Raw genomic sequence first — 17,355 nt, forward strand, 5'->3', positions numbered from 1 at the left:
TTACAACCAGGCCGTAACCACATGACCGTTCCCCGTCCCTGTTAAGCAAGCACGGTTTGTTTGTTCTGCAGGCAGGAGTCAGCAATCAGGCCTGACTGGGCTGGGATCTCGTCGGGCCTGATACTGGGTATCTCTGGGACAGCCAGGAAGCCTCATGTGGGGTTAGCGCAGCTCTGCTACTCAGGAGACCCAATCTTCTCCTCATAAACACGCCTTTATTCGTCCGCAGTACCTCTGGTTAATCACTCCCTTGTCTTTTCCCCTCTCGCTTTACCGTCTCCAGATTGTCTTCTTGGAATACATTTACATTTACATTTAGTCATTTAGCAGACGCTCTTATCCAGAGCGACTTACAGTAAGTACAGGGACATTCCCCCGAGGCAAGTAGGGTGAAGTGCCTTGCCCAAGGACACAACGTCAGTTGGCTTGACCGGGAATCGAACTGGCAACCTTCGGATTACTAGTCTGATTCCCTCACCGCTCAGCCACCTGACTCCCTGGAATACGCCTCCTGTGTCGGTGCACTCGCGCACGCGCACGGAATGTGGGTGGATTTTTTTTTTCATGATTCGAACCCTTGGCCTTTCCTGCGTGTGTTCTTTGCTAGTGACACACAGCCTCTCCTCATTCTCTCTCTCTCATTTCTCTTCGACACACTAACACACACACACACAGTCAATAGGGTGTCTCTCTACACAGTAAATTAATCAGCCAGGCCTATTTTCCTGCTGTTAAATATGGCATTTATGAAGCATTCTTCTCCGGGGTTGGGCTAGGCTGTGAAGGCCTGACCCAATCATTCGTCATGCCTCCATAAATCCCCATTGGTTTTGAGGTCGGCCTACATATCGACACGTTCCCCCGCTCCCCCGCCCCATTTCTCCCTCTTTCTCTCTTCTCTCATCCCCCTCTCCCTCTCTGTCGGATAGTAAATAAGAATGATAAAGGCCTGTCAATGGAGGAAGCCCTCAGAAACCAGCTGACATTGCAGTTCACTATCTCTCTCACACACAAACACACACACACACACACACACAATTCCTTCCCCCAGCTGCAAACGCCTTTTCTATCTTACTATAGCAAAATAACTCCAATATTCGTAAAAGTACCTTTATTGATGTCATTTTGAAAGTGAATCTGATTCCAGTGCACTGGTGTATGTATGTGTGTGTGTGTGTGTGTGTGTGTGTGTGTGTGTGTGTGTGTGTGTGTGTGTGTGTGTGTGTGTGTGTGTGTGTGTGTGAGATGGGAGCCATGCTTGCCTGTTCTGTGACATCAGCAGGCCAGCTCAGCTCTATACTGCCAGACTGTGCTTTACTCAGCATTCAAGTCTAGTCACACACATTCCCCCATCCCCTCTCCTCCCTCTCCTCTCCTCCCTCCCATCTCCTCTCCTCTTCCTCCTCCCATCTCCTCTCCCTTCTCCCTCCTCTCCTCCCTCTCCTCTTCCTCCTCTCCTCTTCCTCCTCTCCTCCCTCCCATCTCCTCTCCTCTTCCTCCTCCCATCTCCTCTCCCTTCTCCCTCCTCTCCTCCCTCTCCCTCTCCTCTCCTCCCTCTCCTCTTCCTCTTCCTCCTCTCCTCCCTCTCCTCTCCTCCCTCCCATCTCCTCTCCTCTTCCTCCTCCCATCTCCTCTCCTCTTCCCCCTCCTCCCTCTCCTCTTCCTCCTCCCTCCTCTCCTCTTCCTCCTCCCTCCTCTCCTCTCCTCTCCTCTCCCTCCACCAAACACCAAACCTTGCTCTGACTCATCCACAGCACTAGGCTAGCCGGCCTACTCCTCCTGCTAACCCTGTGAATTCCATCCATGATTTGATATTTTGTCATATTTAGGAGCGCCAGGGAGAGTGGGTGAACAGGTTCTACACACAGAGACACACACGCACACACATAGCAGGGATGTGAGGAGAGGCAGACCGGATGGGTTGGTAGTGTCTGTGTGAGCATGTCTGAGTCCAGGAGAAAGACAGTTGGGCTGTCTGGAATGGTGTGTGCGCTCTGCAGAAAGCACGGATGCGTTTCTCTGGTAGAAGGTACACACACACACCACACGAGTGTGTGTGTGTGTATGTCTGAGTGTGTGTGTCTGAGCGTGTGTGTGTGTGTGTGTGTGTGTCTGAGCGTGTGTGTGTGTGTAATCTGGGTCTTTGGCAAGGGAGGTGGGGAGGGAGAGGGCCGGGTGCCATGGTAACCACCACAGAAGATCCCCTCCAAGGGCCGGATGGAGAGAACGAGGCAATTTGCTGAATGCTGACGTAAGAGAGGAGGGGGGGGGAGGGGGACAGGGGGGAGAGGAGGGGGGGGGAGGGGGACAGGGGGGAGAAACGTGACACTGATCCAGGGAGGAGATCCCAGTGGCTCTGGAGCAGGAAGCGGCTGATTATAGGTTGCTGAGGTACTACGAGCATGTGTGTGTGTGTGTGTGTTCGCGTCAACGGTCACAGAGTTCACACTCTCACACAGACCCTGCCCTCTCCTGTGTTTTTGGCTAAATAAACACAAGGCCATCATGTCTCTCTGTGGGCTCAAGAACACCGGCTTCTATATAAAGGCTGAGGCACACACTGTTATCTGGCCCGGGGAACAGGTACACACACAGCTCACAGAACTGGGCCTCACAGAGCTGGGCCTCACAGAGCTGGGCCCCACAGAGCTGGGCCCCACAGAGCTGGGCCTCACAGAGCTGGGCCTCACAGAGCTGGGCCTCACAGAGCTGGGCCTCACAGAGCTGGGCCTCACAGAGCTGGGCCTCACAGACCTGGGCCTCACAGAGCTGGGCCTCACAGAGCTGGGCCTCACAGAGCTGGGCCTCACAGAGCTGGGCCCCACAGAGCTGGGCCTCACAGAGCTGGGCCCCACAGAGGCGTTCCTGTTAGGACTGCGGGCAAACCATTAGCCACCTGACATCGTGAGAGAAGGAGGGAGGAGAGGAGACGAGAGGAAGGGGTCAGGAGGACAGAAGAGAAGAAAGGAGAGGAGGGCAGGAGAGGAGAGTGGAAAGGAGAGGAGAAAGAGAGAACAGAGAAGAAGAGAGGGATCGGTCTCCGTTAACCTGGAGCAGTGATCGGTTTCCAGCCTCTGACGTTCACCTCGTTCACGTCTCCCTTCAAAAGGGAAGCGGTGCCCGTGAGCAGCTCGCTACGAGCCCTGTGGGCTGAGGACGACTAGAGACACAAACACACTGGCCCCTCCTCCTATCTCCCCCCTCACGAGGCTGCTGCTCTCTCCTGGCTCCGGAACGTTCCCTGGTTATCCGACGGGGGGGGGGGGGTTGTTGATTGTGGAATGTTCTCAGCATGCAGCCAAAACTCTGGCTCCGAGAGTTCCAAAGGGCACTCCTCCGAGACCATTCCGTGAGGCCCAGGGCTCCCAGGATGCCTTGAGAGCGGCAGGCTTTGACTTGCTGAGGGCTCTTCGGGAGGGGATAAATGACCTACCCCAGACATCCCCTTTAAGAGGGGCCACTCGGGCAGGGGGGGGGGGGGGGGGGTGGACGAGAGGGGTGGTGGCTGGTTGTCAGTGGCAGCATCTGTGCTGTGGGCCTCAGAGCCGGCTGGAGAGCTCGCTGCTGACTACGCTATGACACAGCCGACACAGGGAAGCGATGGTGTAGCCTAGCGCTATGACACAGCCGACACAGGGAAGCGATGGTGTAGCCTAGCGCTATGACACAGCCGACACAGGGAAGCGATGGTGTAGCCTAGCGCTATGACACAGCCGACACAGGGAAGCGATGGTGTAGCCTAGCGCTGTGACACAGCCGACACAGGGAAGCAATGGTGTAGCCTAGCGCTATGACACAGCCGACACAGGGAAGCGATGGTGTAGCCTAGCGCTATGACACAGCCGACACAGGGAAGCGATGGTGTAGCCTAGCGCTATGACACAGCCGACACAGGGAAGCGATGGTGTAGCCTAGCGTTATGACACAGCCAACACAGGGAAGCGATGGTGTAGCCTAGTGCTGCACACGCATGTCTTGGTTCACAGCGACAAAGATGAATGTTGCAGCTTTGATTTTTTTTCTGAGTTTCAAGCTGCTTGGAAATGTGTTTTTCAACTACGTGAATGGTTGACTTGTTTCTGGTGTTGGCTGGTGAGGTGTTGCATGGTGACACCACCAGTGCGATGGCAGTGGTACAGGTGAGGTGTGTGTGAAGTGTGTGTAATAAGAAAAATGAAGCTGGGTCTCTCTGAGGCACACCTGTTTCTCTCCTCTTTCCTCCTCCACCCTCCTCCTCTTTCTTCCTCTCCGTCCTCCCTCCTCCTCCTCCTCTTCCCTGAGCTGAAGACTAAAACAGGGGAATCCAGTGAAGGAATCCAGAACAGTCCACAATGGATGGATGAAGACAGGTTGCTAATCTTTCAGGTCAGAGGCGAGAGATTGTTTTAACCAAAATAAATGTGAATATAAACAGACACACACACACACACTATTCTTTCACTTATATAACCGTTGTCTTATGTCTTGAGCTCGGTGGAGGAGAGAGAGAATTCTGGAATTCAGTCACATTCCGTGGAGTGTCTGACACGGACCTGAAAAATACCTGGGCGGAACTCCCAGACACAGCCCGGGGGGGGGGGGGGGGGGGGCGGAACACGAGGCGGACCTCAATAACATAGTACGAGGCCAGCATGAGGCCACAGCCCACCCCTGTACACACACCTGCCAACAGCCTCTCATTCCTGGTCCTCGGGTACAACCTGCCCTGCATGCTCTCGATCAGTGGTTCTCAACCCTGGTCCTCAGGTACCCCCTGTCCAGCATGTTTTAGATATTTCCCTGTTCCAACACACCTCATTCAAATGAATGGTCGTTAGCAGGCTTCTGCATAACTAGATGACCCATTCATTTGAATCAGGTGTGTTGGAGCAGGGAAACACTGCCCTAGATGTTTCCCTATTCCAACGCACCTGGTTCAAATGAATGGGTCGTTTTCAAAAGATCTGAGCTTGATAAGGACCATTGATTTGAATCAGGTGTGTTTCATTGGAAACATCTAGAACATGCAGGACAAGAGGGTCACCAAGGACCAGGGTTGAGACAGGCTGATCTACAGCACAGCTATCAGACCTGCCATCTCCTACATCTCACCAAAACCTCGACTTGAATCAAGCCCAGGCTGGAGAGACCAGGGAATCATTCATTTACATTACATTTAGCAGACGCTCTTATCCAGAGCGACTTACAGTAAGTACAGGGACATTCCCCCTGAGGCAAGTAGGGTGAAGTGCCTTGCCCAAGGACACAACATCATTTGGCCTGGTGGGGAATCGAACCAGCAACCTTCTGATTACTACCCTGATTCCCTAACCGCTCAGCCATCTGACTCCCTAGAGTCAGACAGAATCCATTCAGACTGAATCCTCCACTGGGTCTAGCATGCAGGATGCTGCCTGTCGTATCTTTATGGTGCAATCTGGACTCATCTGGTTTATGGTATCCAGAATGGATCACATAGGGCAGACACATATTGAATCCTGCGTCGCATTCACTGTTAATGCTGATGAACAGCCTTATGGGTTATGATCAGCCAACCACAGTGTGTGTGTATGGACACCTGCTGTGTGGATGTGCTTCATTGCATTGACTGGACAGAATATGGCAGATGTGATAGCTGGGATTGATCGGGATAAGCTTATATTCCATCTAGTAAAGCCTCTGGATTAATGCGAACTGCAGTGTCACTCTGTGTGTGTGTGTGTGTGTGTGTGTGTGTGTGTGTGTGTGTGTGTGTGTGTGTGTGTGTGTGTGTGTGTGTGTGGGAGAGACAGAGAGAGAGAGTCAGCAGCTACTCTCCAAGCTTGATAACTAAATCCAGACACTTGCGCCTGATATTCAAACCTCCCTTCAAAAACAATGGACGCTGCCTAGCTTTGCTAAATCTTTAGCATAACACTCAACACATGCACACCAACACACACACATGCAGTCTGTTCACCTGCAGCCGGACAGGCAGGGTACCCCAGGGGCTGCTGGGATAGCTAGAGTGCTGAGGAGGCCCTTCGGAAAGGGAGGTAGTCTGAGCCTGGAGATGGGTTAGCAGACTGTGTCGAACACAGCCACATCAGACGGCGTTACAGAGGCTCAATCGGAACCTGCAACATCTGACACTTCAAAGCAGTCATCTGTAAGTCTCGTGTGTGTGTGTGTGTGTGCGCATCTGCGATCGGCAAAAAAGATTAGAGGTGAGCATGACAGCACGTCTAACTTTACTCACTCAGAGCAAACACTTGTTTTTCCTTTCCTGGTACCTCTGGCTTTATGAATAAGCCATGCCGTTGTTTACACATGATTATGAATGTTTGACGCCTTGTTTGAATAGTTAACTACGAAGATTCATCAAACATAGATGATGCTACAAAGATCCAGGCTGGGACACGGATTCTAGAGAAAGTTTCCTGTCTAGTAACTTGACCGTGAGGTCAAGAGCCATCCACCTGAAGCACTTAGAGACTAATTGCTTTGAAAGGAGATTGCAGTGCTGGTTATATGACAGGGTCATTCTGGTTGTGCAACACAATGGAAGGGTGTATTGTGTAGAAGAACATCAGTTTTCATTTCCTTTGACCTGAAGTATGCAGCTACTGTTCGGTAGCAAATGCCATCATGAATAGACATGAGATTCAGACTGTTTTGTGCTCTGATCAGATTACAGCACATTCCGCTAAAAAGATAACCTTCATCAGATTTCCTGGACAAAATGCTACATAGTTGAAGAGGGGGGGGGGGGGGGGGGGTTGAGGCAACAACACATCATTTTGTGGGTCCTTTTAATGGAGTAAAACAATGTAGACTAGGATGGCTGGCTGTTTCTTCAGCCTTGTCTCTGTGCTCGAGAGCTGGGCTGGGCTTGGGAACGTTCTGGCTGTGGCAGACAGGCATGTAGGACATGCAAGGGATCTGTGGAGGCACAGCCAGACATCTCAGTGTGGTGACTCCTCACTCCTGCCCAGACTAGGCCCTCACTCCTGCCCAGACTAGGCCCTCACTCCTGCCCAGACTAGGCCCTCACTCCTGCCCAGACTAGGCCCTCACTCCTGCCCAGGCTAGGCCCTCACTCCTGCCCAGACTAGGCCCTCACTCCTGCCCAGACTAGGCCCTCACTCCTGCCCAGACTAGGCCCTCACTCCTGCCCAGGCTAGGCCCTCACTCCTGCCCAGGCTAGGCCCTCACTCCTGCCCAGACTAGGCCCTCACTCCTGCCCAGACTAGGCCCTCACTCCTGCCTAGATTAGGCCCTCACTCCTGCCTAGATTAGGCCCTCACTCCTGCCTAGACTAGGCCCTCACTCCTGCCCAGACTAGGCCCTCACTCCTGCCCAGACTAGGCCCTCACTCCTGCCCAGACTAGGCCCTCACTCCTGCCCAGACTAGGCCCTCACTCCTGCCCAGACTAGGCCCTCACTCCTGCCCAGACTAGGCCCTCACTCCTGCCCAGGCTAGGCCCTAGCACTTCACTAATAGGAAACCACCAGGCATCCACCAATGGGACACAACTAGTTATCTTCCAATAGGACACAACCAGTTCTCCACCAACAGAATACAGGGATGAACCACAAAATTTGTATGAATGAGGTACAACACACACACACACACACAGTGCACCACTGTTGGCAGCAGTAGCTGGGAAACGGGCTGGTGCTTCACCCAAACCAGACTGTCCGCTAGCTCGCCTCAGCACGCCCACGGCACATTTGAGCACCGAGTCTTCTGCACTTCTGCGTACGACACATCAGAAACGGGCGGTCCGTGACTGCCACGGGCGTAGTGTACGCGTTTCTCTGAAGTGTCGCTTGACGACAAGACTTGGGCGTTAAGCCCCGCTCACCCCTCCAAACTCACACGCGCTTCCCGACACTTCGTACTGCGGCTGCCCGGGTCAACGTCATCATCGGCGCGTTGCGCTCCCTGCATGTGCGGCGGTGTGTGACAGTAAAGAATGCTGAATATTGAATAAAGGACCTGGGCGCTTTCATGAAGAAACCGTTCGCCTGGAGAAGTACAGAAATAGCTGAGAATAGATTCTCCGCAGGCCGTTATGAATAAGTGAGACGTCAGGATAAACGTCTGCCGGACAGTCTAAAAAGGGAAACAGCCCCAAGAAAGCCAGATACAGAGGCTTTATTATGAGTTGCCAGGCAGCATATTAGAGGAATGGAGGCTGTGACACAGCTGAATCACTGCCTTTACCCGCACACACATAACCACACACACACACAAGCGCAAATAGGCTACTAACACAAGTGCACACACAGTCTCTGAAGAGAACAGGGTCACCAGATGAAAACAACACAGAGAAAGACCTCACCTCCAGCCTCTCTTTCACCGGTCTGGCTCTGTTCCATCAGCACCAGACAGAACCGACGGTCCTCTCCAACCAGTGACACCACTTCCCACCCACAAGCAACATCTCTGCCCCCCTAAAATAGTTGCTGGTCCTGCTCACACACTGCTGGTTCTGTTCACACACTGCTGGTCCTGTTAACACACTGCTGGTCCTGTTCACACACTGCTGGTCCTGTTCACACACTGCTGGTCCTGCTCACACACTGCTGGTCCTGTTCACACACTGCTCGATGAGATCCAGTGAGGGGGGACCAGATCTGGAATTTGATAATCATCACCAGAGGACAGATTCCACTCTCGCCCAGAAACAGATCCTAAAATCAGCCCCAGTTCTGCCTCAGCGGTGGAACAAGGAGAAGGGGGAGGAGAAGGGGGAGGGGGAGGGGTGGAAGCGACGTCCAGTTTTCCCACAAGTAACAGACAACAGCGCAGTCTAATAGGATCACCACTTGAGTGACCTTTGACCCTGTAAAGGAGGCCCAGATGGGAGCCTGCTAGGTGAACTCTACGACAGAGCAGGGTCACGGAGGTCAAGGAGAGGGGTTGGGTTTGAACTTGGCTGAGGCTGTGCCCGCTGAAAGCTGAAGGACGTCAGTCCACATCCGCATTTGCATGTTTCAGTGTTTCAGATCTACAGTACTGCATGATGCTCTGTTAGGTCACGTCAGGAGTAACCTAACAGTGCAGGGAGTCAGGTGGCTGAGCGGTGAGGGAATCGGGCTAGTAATCCGAAGGTTGCCAGTTCGATTCCCGGTCATGCCAACTGACGTTGTGTCCTTGGGCAAGGCACTTCACCCTGCTTGCCTCGGAGGAATGTCCCTGTATTCACTGTAAGTCGCTCTGGATAAGAGCGTCTGCTAAATGACTAAATGTAAATGTACGTCGTTATGTAATCCAGGAGTGAACCCACTGAAGGCTGTTGTGTAACGGCAGTTGTCAGTGCTGCATAACAAAACACACCAAGGAGTGTCCGTTACTGAAGAGTTGCACGGTAGGGTCCACGGCGCCTGTTAGAAAAGATGTCATGCCTGTCCAATGCTTTTGTTGCGGTGGGTGTGTTGCAATGTGCGGTGAGGTCTTGAGACAGAACAGTTGCTGAAGTGTTCAAAAGCACCTCTTACTATAATGTTCCTTCAGGTATTCTCTGAGACCCACCCCCCCCCCCTCACCCTCCACCCTCCTCTAGCTAAACCTGTGAAGGAAGATTGCATCTTTTATTTATCGGTTCTTGACTCTATTTTTCCTGCAAATTCCAGGCTGGGGTGCAATCAGCCAAACGCATGCGTGTCCTGCTTTCATTCCCCATCGCAGGCATGCAGATTAAGCCTCACGTGCGTTCACACATTCCCCTATCTCTCTCTCTCTGTGTATCTCTCTCTCTCTCTCTCTCTCTCTCTCTCTCTCTCTCTTACACACACTTCAAAAGGAAAAGAGGCATGCTTCTCTCTTTTCTAGCAACACACAACAGTGCAATTTCAACCCTTTAACCCAGAGAGGAGAAAAAAACTACTTTGAACGTCAGAGATTCCTTACCTACTGTGGGGATAGAGGATACAGTACACTAACCTATGTCGACAGGATAAAAACACACACCGCGTGTGTGTGTGTGTGTGTGTGTGTGTGTGTGTGTGTGTGTGTGTGTGTGTGTGTGTGTGTGCGATGTGTTATTGCAAACTGCCTAGAGCCCCCTTGGCACTTCACGAAGGGCACGAAGCCCAGGCGAATCACTGCCGAAGCCGCTGCGTTTAGCGGCGGGGAGGGATGGCCATGCAGAAAATTGTGTTTGCCGATTGCATTACAATTCAAATTAACCATGCAGAGTAATGAGATTAGAATCCAGAGCGCTTTCCAAGGGAGGGGGGAAGGGGGGGGGGAGCGTCGAATCCAAACCCCAGTGAACTCGTAATGAAAGCTGGCAGGGTTGGAATATGCATCCCGGCTTGGCTTGGGACCTTGTGGGTAAGGTAGGTTGTGGCCATGTGTTTCGTTTAGGCATGTGCTGAAATACGTCAAACGAAGACTCCGATTTATGTCTTATTCTGTGTAACGACACCGGGTAAAAAGTACAAACTTGAACCAATTAGCTGCATATTTGTGCAAATAAAGATCTATTTAAAATAGTGGCTGTGTCTTTAAATTGCCATTCCTCTCTCTCTCTCCCTCTCTCTCTCACTTCCAAATCTTCTATTTAACAAGCAGTGAAAAGGAATAAAACGGCTCTTTTGTTCGCCTTCCTTTTGGAGGGTGACAGAAAGCTGAAAAGACACAAATGAACATGAAAATAGGGACAAAGTTCCATGCTTTCAATAGGAATGCCTCGCGGCTATTTGATATGCGCACTCGGTAAATAGACTAGCTCAAAGAGCTTGATCCATAATCAGAAACGGAATAGGTTGGCTTCTAATGAAAGAACAATCTGTTTCTATGAAAAAATAAAATTGGTTTATTATAGCCTACGCTTTCTCACAGTTCTGGTTGGGAGTAAGGTTGTCAGCCTCGGTCGGGGTAACTGTCAATTCAGCAGAGGACTTCAGCTCTCGCTTCGCCAGAAACCTCCCCCATGCCTTTCAGTAGACTACGGAAAATAAACACAGCCGACAAGCCGCAGCCCTGAAATTCTATTCTCGACACAGCCCAGAAAAGCTCGCTCTTTTTCGGTTCAAAGTATGAGAGGACTTCAAGGGCTGGGTTGGCGAAAATAAGCCATGTTTGTTGGCTACTCAAGTAGTTTACTGTCACATTAATCTGAAACCCGTTTACTTCCGTAGGCTAGTCTAATGGTTATTGTTTCACCACACAAAAATGTTCTGTCGAAATAGCTAACTAATTTGTCACACACGTCGACATATTTACAGCCTCACAATAATTGACGATTCTTATCGCCGTGACAAAGGTCCAAACCCAATTAAAATGTTTATTCGGCCAGAAAGCTTGGCTAGTCAAAGCCTATATCTTATGGTCAAAGCACACACACACTGAACGCAGCTCGGAAATTTAAAGCCCTCGTGTAGGCTTTCCCCTTTAACGCCTAATTCCATCCTTTGTTGTTCAGACTTCCTTATTCATTTCCCCGTTGTACATGTCTGGTAGTAGAGAATACTGTGTGTTGTTCATTACGGGAGATTTATATAATAGGAAATGCCAAATTAAAAGATATTTCCACCATGGTTCATGCACTCACCGACTTGTAATACGTTATCCACACAACCACTCTCCAACAGTGCGATGCCTCGTCGAAAAGGCAGCCGCGTCTCGTCGCAGTTCTCCCCGGTAGCTCCATTCTCCTCTCCCCCAGTATTGAACGAAGAGTACATGCAGATTTCCCGTTCGCTCCTAGGGAAAGACCAGTAAACGATCCGCCTTTGAACAGGCTCCGGGATCCGTTCGAAGCGCTCCTCTACCCTTTGAAACGGCCACTTCTCCGCTACTTTCCTGGCTGCGATGTCCAAAAGAGATTCCGGGCTTTGGGTTTTGCTCGACCCGCTTTGGGCCGTACCTGAACCTCCACATGACTGTCCCCCGGCCCGTTGGCCCTGTCTACAAATTGACATATACCCCGGTCTACAGCAGAGCCTTTTGGCTGGGGGCTGCTGAACGCGCTCCGCCATGATAGCACTGCTTTAACATCGACAGCGGAGGCCAACGTACCATATAAACGGGATAAGGAAGAGAAAAGGTTACACTCGAATCGATTGTTCGCCGTGTATGGGCAAATAGACCTTATTTGGAAACATGGGCGGGACTTCACACGTGTTGTCAAACCCCTTTGTTGACAAATTAAGAACGAGGCGGGGCCTGTAGGTGTAGGACTGATCTAAAAAAGGAAAGGAGGCGGAATTTCCGAACGTCGGCAAATCCTTTGTGAGACCACGTTTTTTTTTTTAAGGAGGAGCTTGGAATTAGACAGGAAACTTCAGGGTTCCCTCCTCGCATGGGTTTTACAGGGGGATTTTAAAGGCCGTTCGCAGATGGGCCAAGTTCCTCAACGTAGTAGAAGTAGCTAGTTTACAGTAGATCTGTCTAGCAGAGCAACAGACCATGTCTGGTGGTGGAGTCTTTATGGTAGGGCGATTGTGGATGTGTTGACGGTGCCCAAGGAGTTTATGATGGGGGGGGGGGGGCGTGCAGTCGACACGCCCTCTGTGGCGTTTCAATTCAAAAGGAATGTATACATGTCTGAATTTCTAGTGGCTTGTGTTACGTTTCATTTATACAGATAAATCCATGAATAGAACTGTTATACAATACAAAACATGTCGAATTCATTAAACACAACATATAAAACAACATGGTAGTTTAGAGCTGAGAGAGAGAGAGAGAGAGAGAGAGAGAGAGAGAGAGAGAAAGAGGGGGGGGGGGGACTGGTTAACCTAATCAGATGAGGGAGTCTCCGGTGTTTCGTAGCTGTGTTGCCTGAAGGTAGTCTTAATTGATTGGAAATGTGATGTAACTAATTGCAACTGAAACGAGCACCGTTGTAATCTTTGGACAATCAATGCAATGCCATTCCGTCTGTTTTAAATCGTCTAGGCTTCACTAGAGTTGTCATGTATACAAAACCTACAGTGTTGGCTATGCAATACTCCAAGACCGTTAAAACCCCCTTTTCTTGGTTTGGAGCATTATATGTTTACTTCTCATCAATATTTTAGTCAACTTTCCCATCTTCTTTTAATTAGATTCCTAACCACAGCCCTTTTCCTTCATGTGGAGTTGATGGTGGCTGGAATCTGTTAAGGCTGACACCAGCCCCACGAACACAACTGGTTACTGCTTCTCTAATTGGGATCATTGATCAAAGAGTCCAAGCAGTCCAGGCCAAAACAAATACATCTGATCTGACAGGAGTCTGGCGAGCATATAAATGGCAGTTGCCTTTCTGTTGGGATAGCTTTTATTTTTTATATCTCTTCTGCTGTTTCCTCCTTCTGACATCCTTCACTGGGAGACAGCTTTGAGATGCGTATCATCGCTTGTAGACTTTAGATCATTGTCCTTCAGGACATATAAGAGAACTGACTTGAGAAGGTGTTTTTTTTTCTTAATTCCATTGTCACAACTCTCTCTCGCTCTCTCTATCTCTCTCTCTCTCTGTCTCAGGAGATTTGCCATTCTAATGAATTCCCCCAATCTCTGAGAGCAGTCATTTACAGTTACAGTACCACCTGCTGCTGGTGTCATCCACTTTGCTGCTTCCTCATTTGGTAGCCACGCCAACCGCATGTTGAGTGAGTGATATGCCCCCGTCTTGAATATCTCTTCCATTGTTTCATTTTACCCTGCAGTCAGAGCGGAGGTAACGCTGTAATGACAAATCCTTTTCTCCCAGCAAGAGCTCCAAGCAGGTGGGCTGGACACACACACACATTCAAACACACATGTATACACACACATAGAAACACATGCAGGCACACAGTCAACATGTACTCATATCAGGGTATGTGCAAATAGGTTCACAATTGACGCGTGCATGTGTGATGTATGGCCTGCTGTGCAGTATAGGAATGAAAAACGCTGTCTAACATAAAAGTAAAATGGATAAGCATAGAATAATTTGAGAGATATTGATTGTATCAAATACCGGTGCAGTGTTCTGAAAAATTATACTTTGTTTCTGGAGCGGTTAAAAAATTCAGCTCAGGTTTAATTGAACTGCCCAATTTCCATTTTAATCAGTAATTTGCATTATTCGTCGATGTCTTTCCATCAAGCTATCTCAACAATGTCCTTTTAAAAGTTTCACCAAATTTTTATTGGTCCACTTGAAAAGCACATTCTGTATTATTGCCCAAATCTCAGAAGAAATACTTTAACTGCACGTTGACTTGTGTTTCAGTTTTATGCTTACAGTTTTGCCCTCGATTGAATAAGAGCCCATTGAGCATTTTCATTGAGCATATCGGTGCTGCTTTCAGCCACATGGCAATAAAAGATTCTCTCTAACCTCCATTAGGATGATTTCTATAGCTGCTGGCCTCTTCTCTGTCTGCTCAGCTAAGAAGACTACAGAGGGTGATAACCAACAGTTCTGCCGGCTCCTGGGGATCATACACTCACACACACACTCACACACACACTCACACACACGGGTAAACACACACACAAGCACACACCCAGGGATTTCATACCGGGCCTCATTTGCATTCTCATCAGTATGCATGAAATTTCTCGCTGAACTTCAATACCCAAACTGCTGCATAATACACTTTAATGAGCATAAAAGTGAGCATGACAATTAAAACTCGCATTAATCACTAAATGCTGCTCTCGAGGAAGAGGAGAAAGAGGAAGGGAGGGCTGGGGGAGGGAAGGGGGAGGGCTTGGTGGACAAGGTGGGAGAAGAAAGGGGGAGGAGGGAGAAGGGACAATGCTTAGGGTGGGGGCCATGAAGGCCACTCCAGAATGGAGAGAGAAGAGAACTGGAGTGAGACATAAAGGAGAGGAGGAAGGAGGGAGGCGAGAAAGATTGAGAGGGGGGTTCCAGATAGAGGTGTGAGTAGGGAATGAGAGAGAGGAGTGGGGAGGTGAGAGCTTTAGCAGTTAAGTGTCTGTGTGTGATGAGGGTCTGGAAGAGGCGTCACCACGGGAACAGGAGATGATTGATGCGTTAGAGTCTCAGAAGTGAAGACCAGGTGACATGTGAGTGTGTTAGTAATGTGTTTGTACCTCAATAGGCACAGAACATAAAACCATCACTATCTCAGTGTGCTAGCAGCAAGACTCCTCAACTCTCCTCCCCTCCTCAACTCTCCTCCTCTCTCCTCCCCTCCTCAACTCTCCTCCTCTCCTCTTCCCTCCTCAACTCCCCTCCTCCCCTCCTCTTTTACTATCCCTCCCTGCCTCCCTCCCTCCCCTATCCCCCTATCCCCCTCCCTCTCCTTATCCCTCCCTCCCCCCATCCCTCCCCCTGTTGTCCATCCTCACCTCGCATCTATGGAGAAGTGGATTAAGCTTACACACACACGCCCTGCAGAACACCGTGACTCGGGCTCCAGATTGAGTTCCTTCGCCGTGTCCCTCCACCTCGACACTCTCAGGCTCTGGGGCGGCTTCCCGTCGTCTGAAGGAGCAGTCCAAGGAGGGCATCGTCACATTAGCATTTCTCCCACCTCGTATCTTCTCCTTCAACACCGCAGATCTCCCAACTCAGTGGGCAGGATCTTGAACAGGCTCTTCTTCTTTGGTCCTGCTTGACGCATCCCTGCGTTTGCATTTTCCGACAGGTCGCTGCCAAAAATGCACAGCCGGTCATGCATGAAACACACACATGCACACGTTCATCTAAGCAAAACAAAGCACCCACACACATCCAGTGAAGCTGTGGAAATCGGTGTCAATGTTTTCTGTGTAGAAAGTGGAGTCAGATGGTACTCCTGGTGTGTGTAGAGTAGTTATGTTTCTGTTTCCATAAATGGAAATCGAATCGTATGATAAATAATAAATATCACCGCTATATATTTTATGATAACTCAATAAAAACAACTGATGGTATGAACGTCTTTTGATGAGTGTGTCTTTTTGTGCAAATAAAAAGGACAATAAAATGTTAAACGTTAAAATTGGCCAAGTTCAACAATATCAATCGATTGTCAGCGTTCCTGACACACACACACACACACAATCACACACACACACACTCACACACTCACACGTATGTAATTGAATCACCATATCCCCTGCAGACCTGACACATTTCTAACTTGTTCGACCCTCTTTTGTCCTTCATTTTCCTCGATAGAGATTTGCCTCCACGTCTTAAGGAGGGTGGGCCTGTGTCTGCTTTCTGTCTGCAAACTCTACTTGTATGTTCATGTGTGTGTGTGTGTTTGTGTATTTTTTGTGTGTGTTTTAGAGTGTGTACTGACAGGGGGAATAATAAAAGCCATATCTGCATTTCCATAAATCAGAGGAGTAAATTTGCCCTCTCTAGATGAGAAGCCCGAGAGCAAGGCCCTAGGGCTTCACCTCCCAACCCATGCATGTGTGTGTGTGTGTGTTTGCTTGGGTGTGTGTGTGTTTGTGTGTGTGTGTGTAGGGCATCATAAGCCATAGTCTGTCACCGCAGCAACGCATCATCATCAATTCTGCATGCGGTTTATGTTTAAAACATATTCTCCCCTACGCCCCTCACCCCTCCGCCCCTCACCCCGCTCCCTCTCTCCGACCCACTACCCTTACTTTATGTCCACTCCTCCACCTTTCCACTCACACTCCCTCCATCTCCCTCCTCTATCCTCCACCTCTCCCCTCACTACACCCCCTCCTCCAATCCTCCACCTCTCCCCTCACTACACCCCCTCCTCCAATCCTCCACCTCTCCCCTCACTACACCCCCTCCTCCAATCCTCCTGGAGCTGGACGTCTCAACGAACACAAACACGCCCAGAACAAACAACAACAAAGAGGTGTTCTGCCGTACGAGCGTCGAGACAGGGAGGATTTGTTTCTCATTGTCTCTCCCTCTCTCCCTCATTGTCTCTCTCTCGCAGTTTCTCCTGACAATTTCTTGGGTGATAGAAAAGAAGGTTGCCATGGTTACTTTCGGTCGCCCCCCCCCCCCCCCCCCCTCCCTCCATACGTCGCGACTGGTTAGAACGGCATACTCCTCATTACCTGCAGGAGACAGGTGTCTACCTTGTAGACGATTCGGAGCAGTTTTTTTTTTTATCATTCTACTCTTTAAGAGGAGCAGGAAGAGAATCAGATACAGTAGTAGCAATGGGGCTAAGCTTTCCCACCCAATCCAAATGCAGTATTGCGGTTCATTACAAGGCTATGCTTGCCTAGGGACTCCTTAGGACAAAAGAACTCCTTCCTTAACCACAGATCATGTGGTGCGCGTGTACTCACGTGTGTGTGTGTGTGCACGCGTTGCATTTCCCAGTCGGTGTGAAGTGGCGAAAGTGATCCTTGGTGGTGTTTGGAGCAGCAGGCCTAATAATCTACTGTGTGACGATGAACCAGGAAGAGAAGATGAGAGAGGCCTATCTGTTTGATCCCCATCTGAATAA

The 17,355-nt window shown here is 50.0% G+C and overlaps 1 protein-coding gene across 1 annotated transcript in view; it reads right to left on the bottom strand.

Annotated features, from left to right (window-relative positions):
* Positions 1–11,952, bottom strand: part of zswim6 (zinc finger, SWIM-type containing 6) — a 38,387-nt gene extending 26,435 nt beyond the window's left edge. Inside the window, 1 exon segment of the mRNA XM_067258440.1 lies at positions 11,526–11,952. Coding sequence (XP_067114541.1) covers positions 11,526–11,952 — 427 coding nt within the window.
* Positions 11,953–17,355: the final 5,403 nt, after the last annotated feature.

The sequence above is a fragment of the Osmerus mordax genome, chromosome 20 (assembly GCF_038355195.1).
Source record: "Osmerus mordax isolate fOsmMor3 chromosome 20, fOsmMor3.pri, whole genome shotgun sequence".
Taxonomy (NCBI): domain Eukaryota; kingdom Metazoa; phylum Chordata; class Actinopteri; order Osmeriformes; family Osmeridae; genus Osmerus; species Osmerus mordax.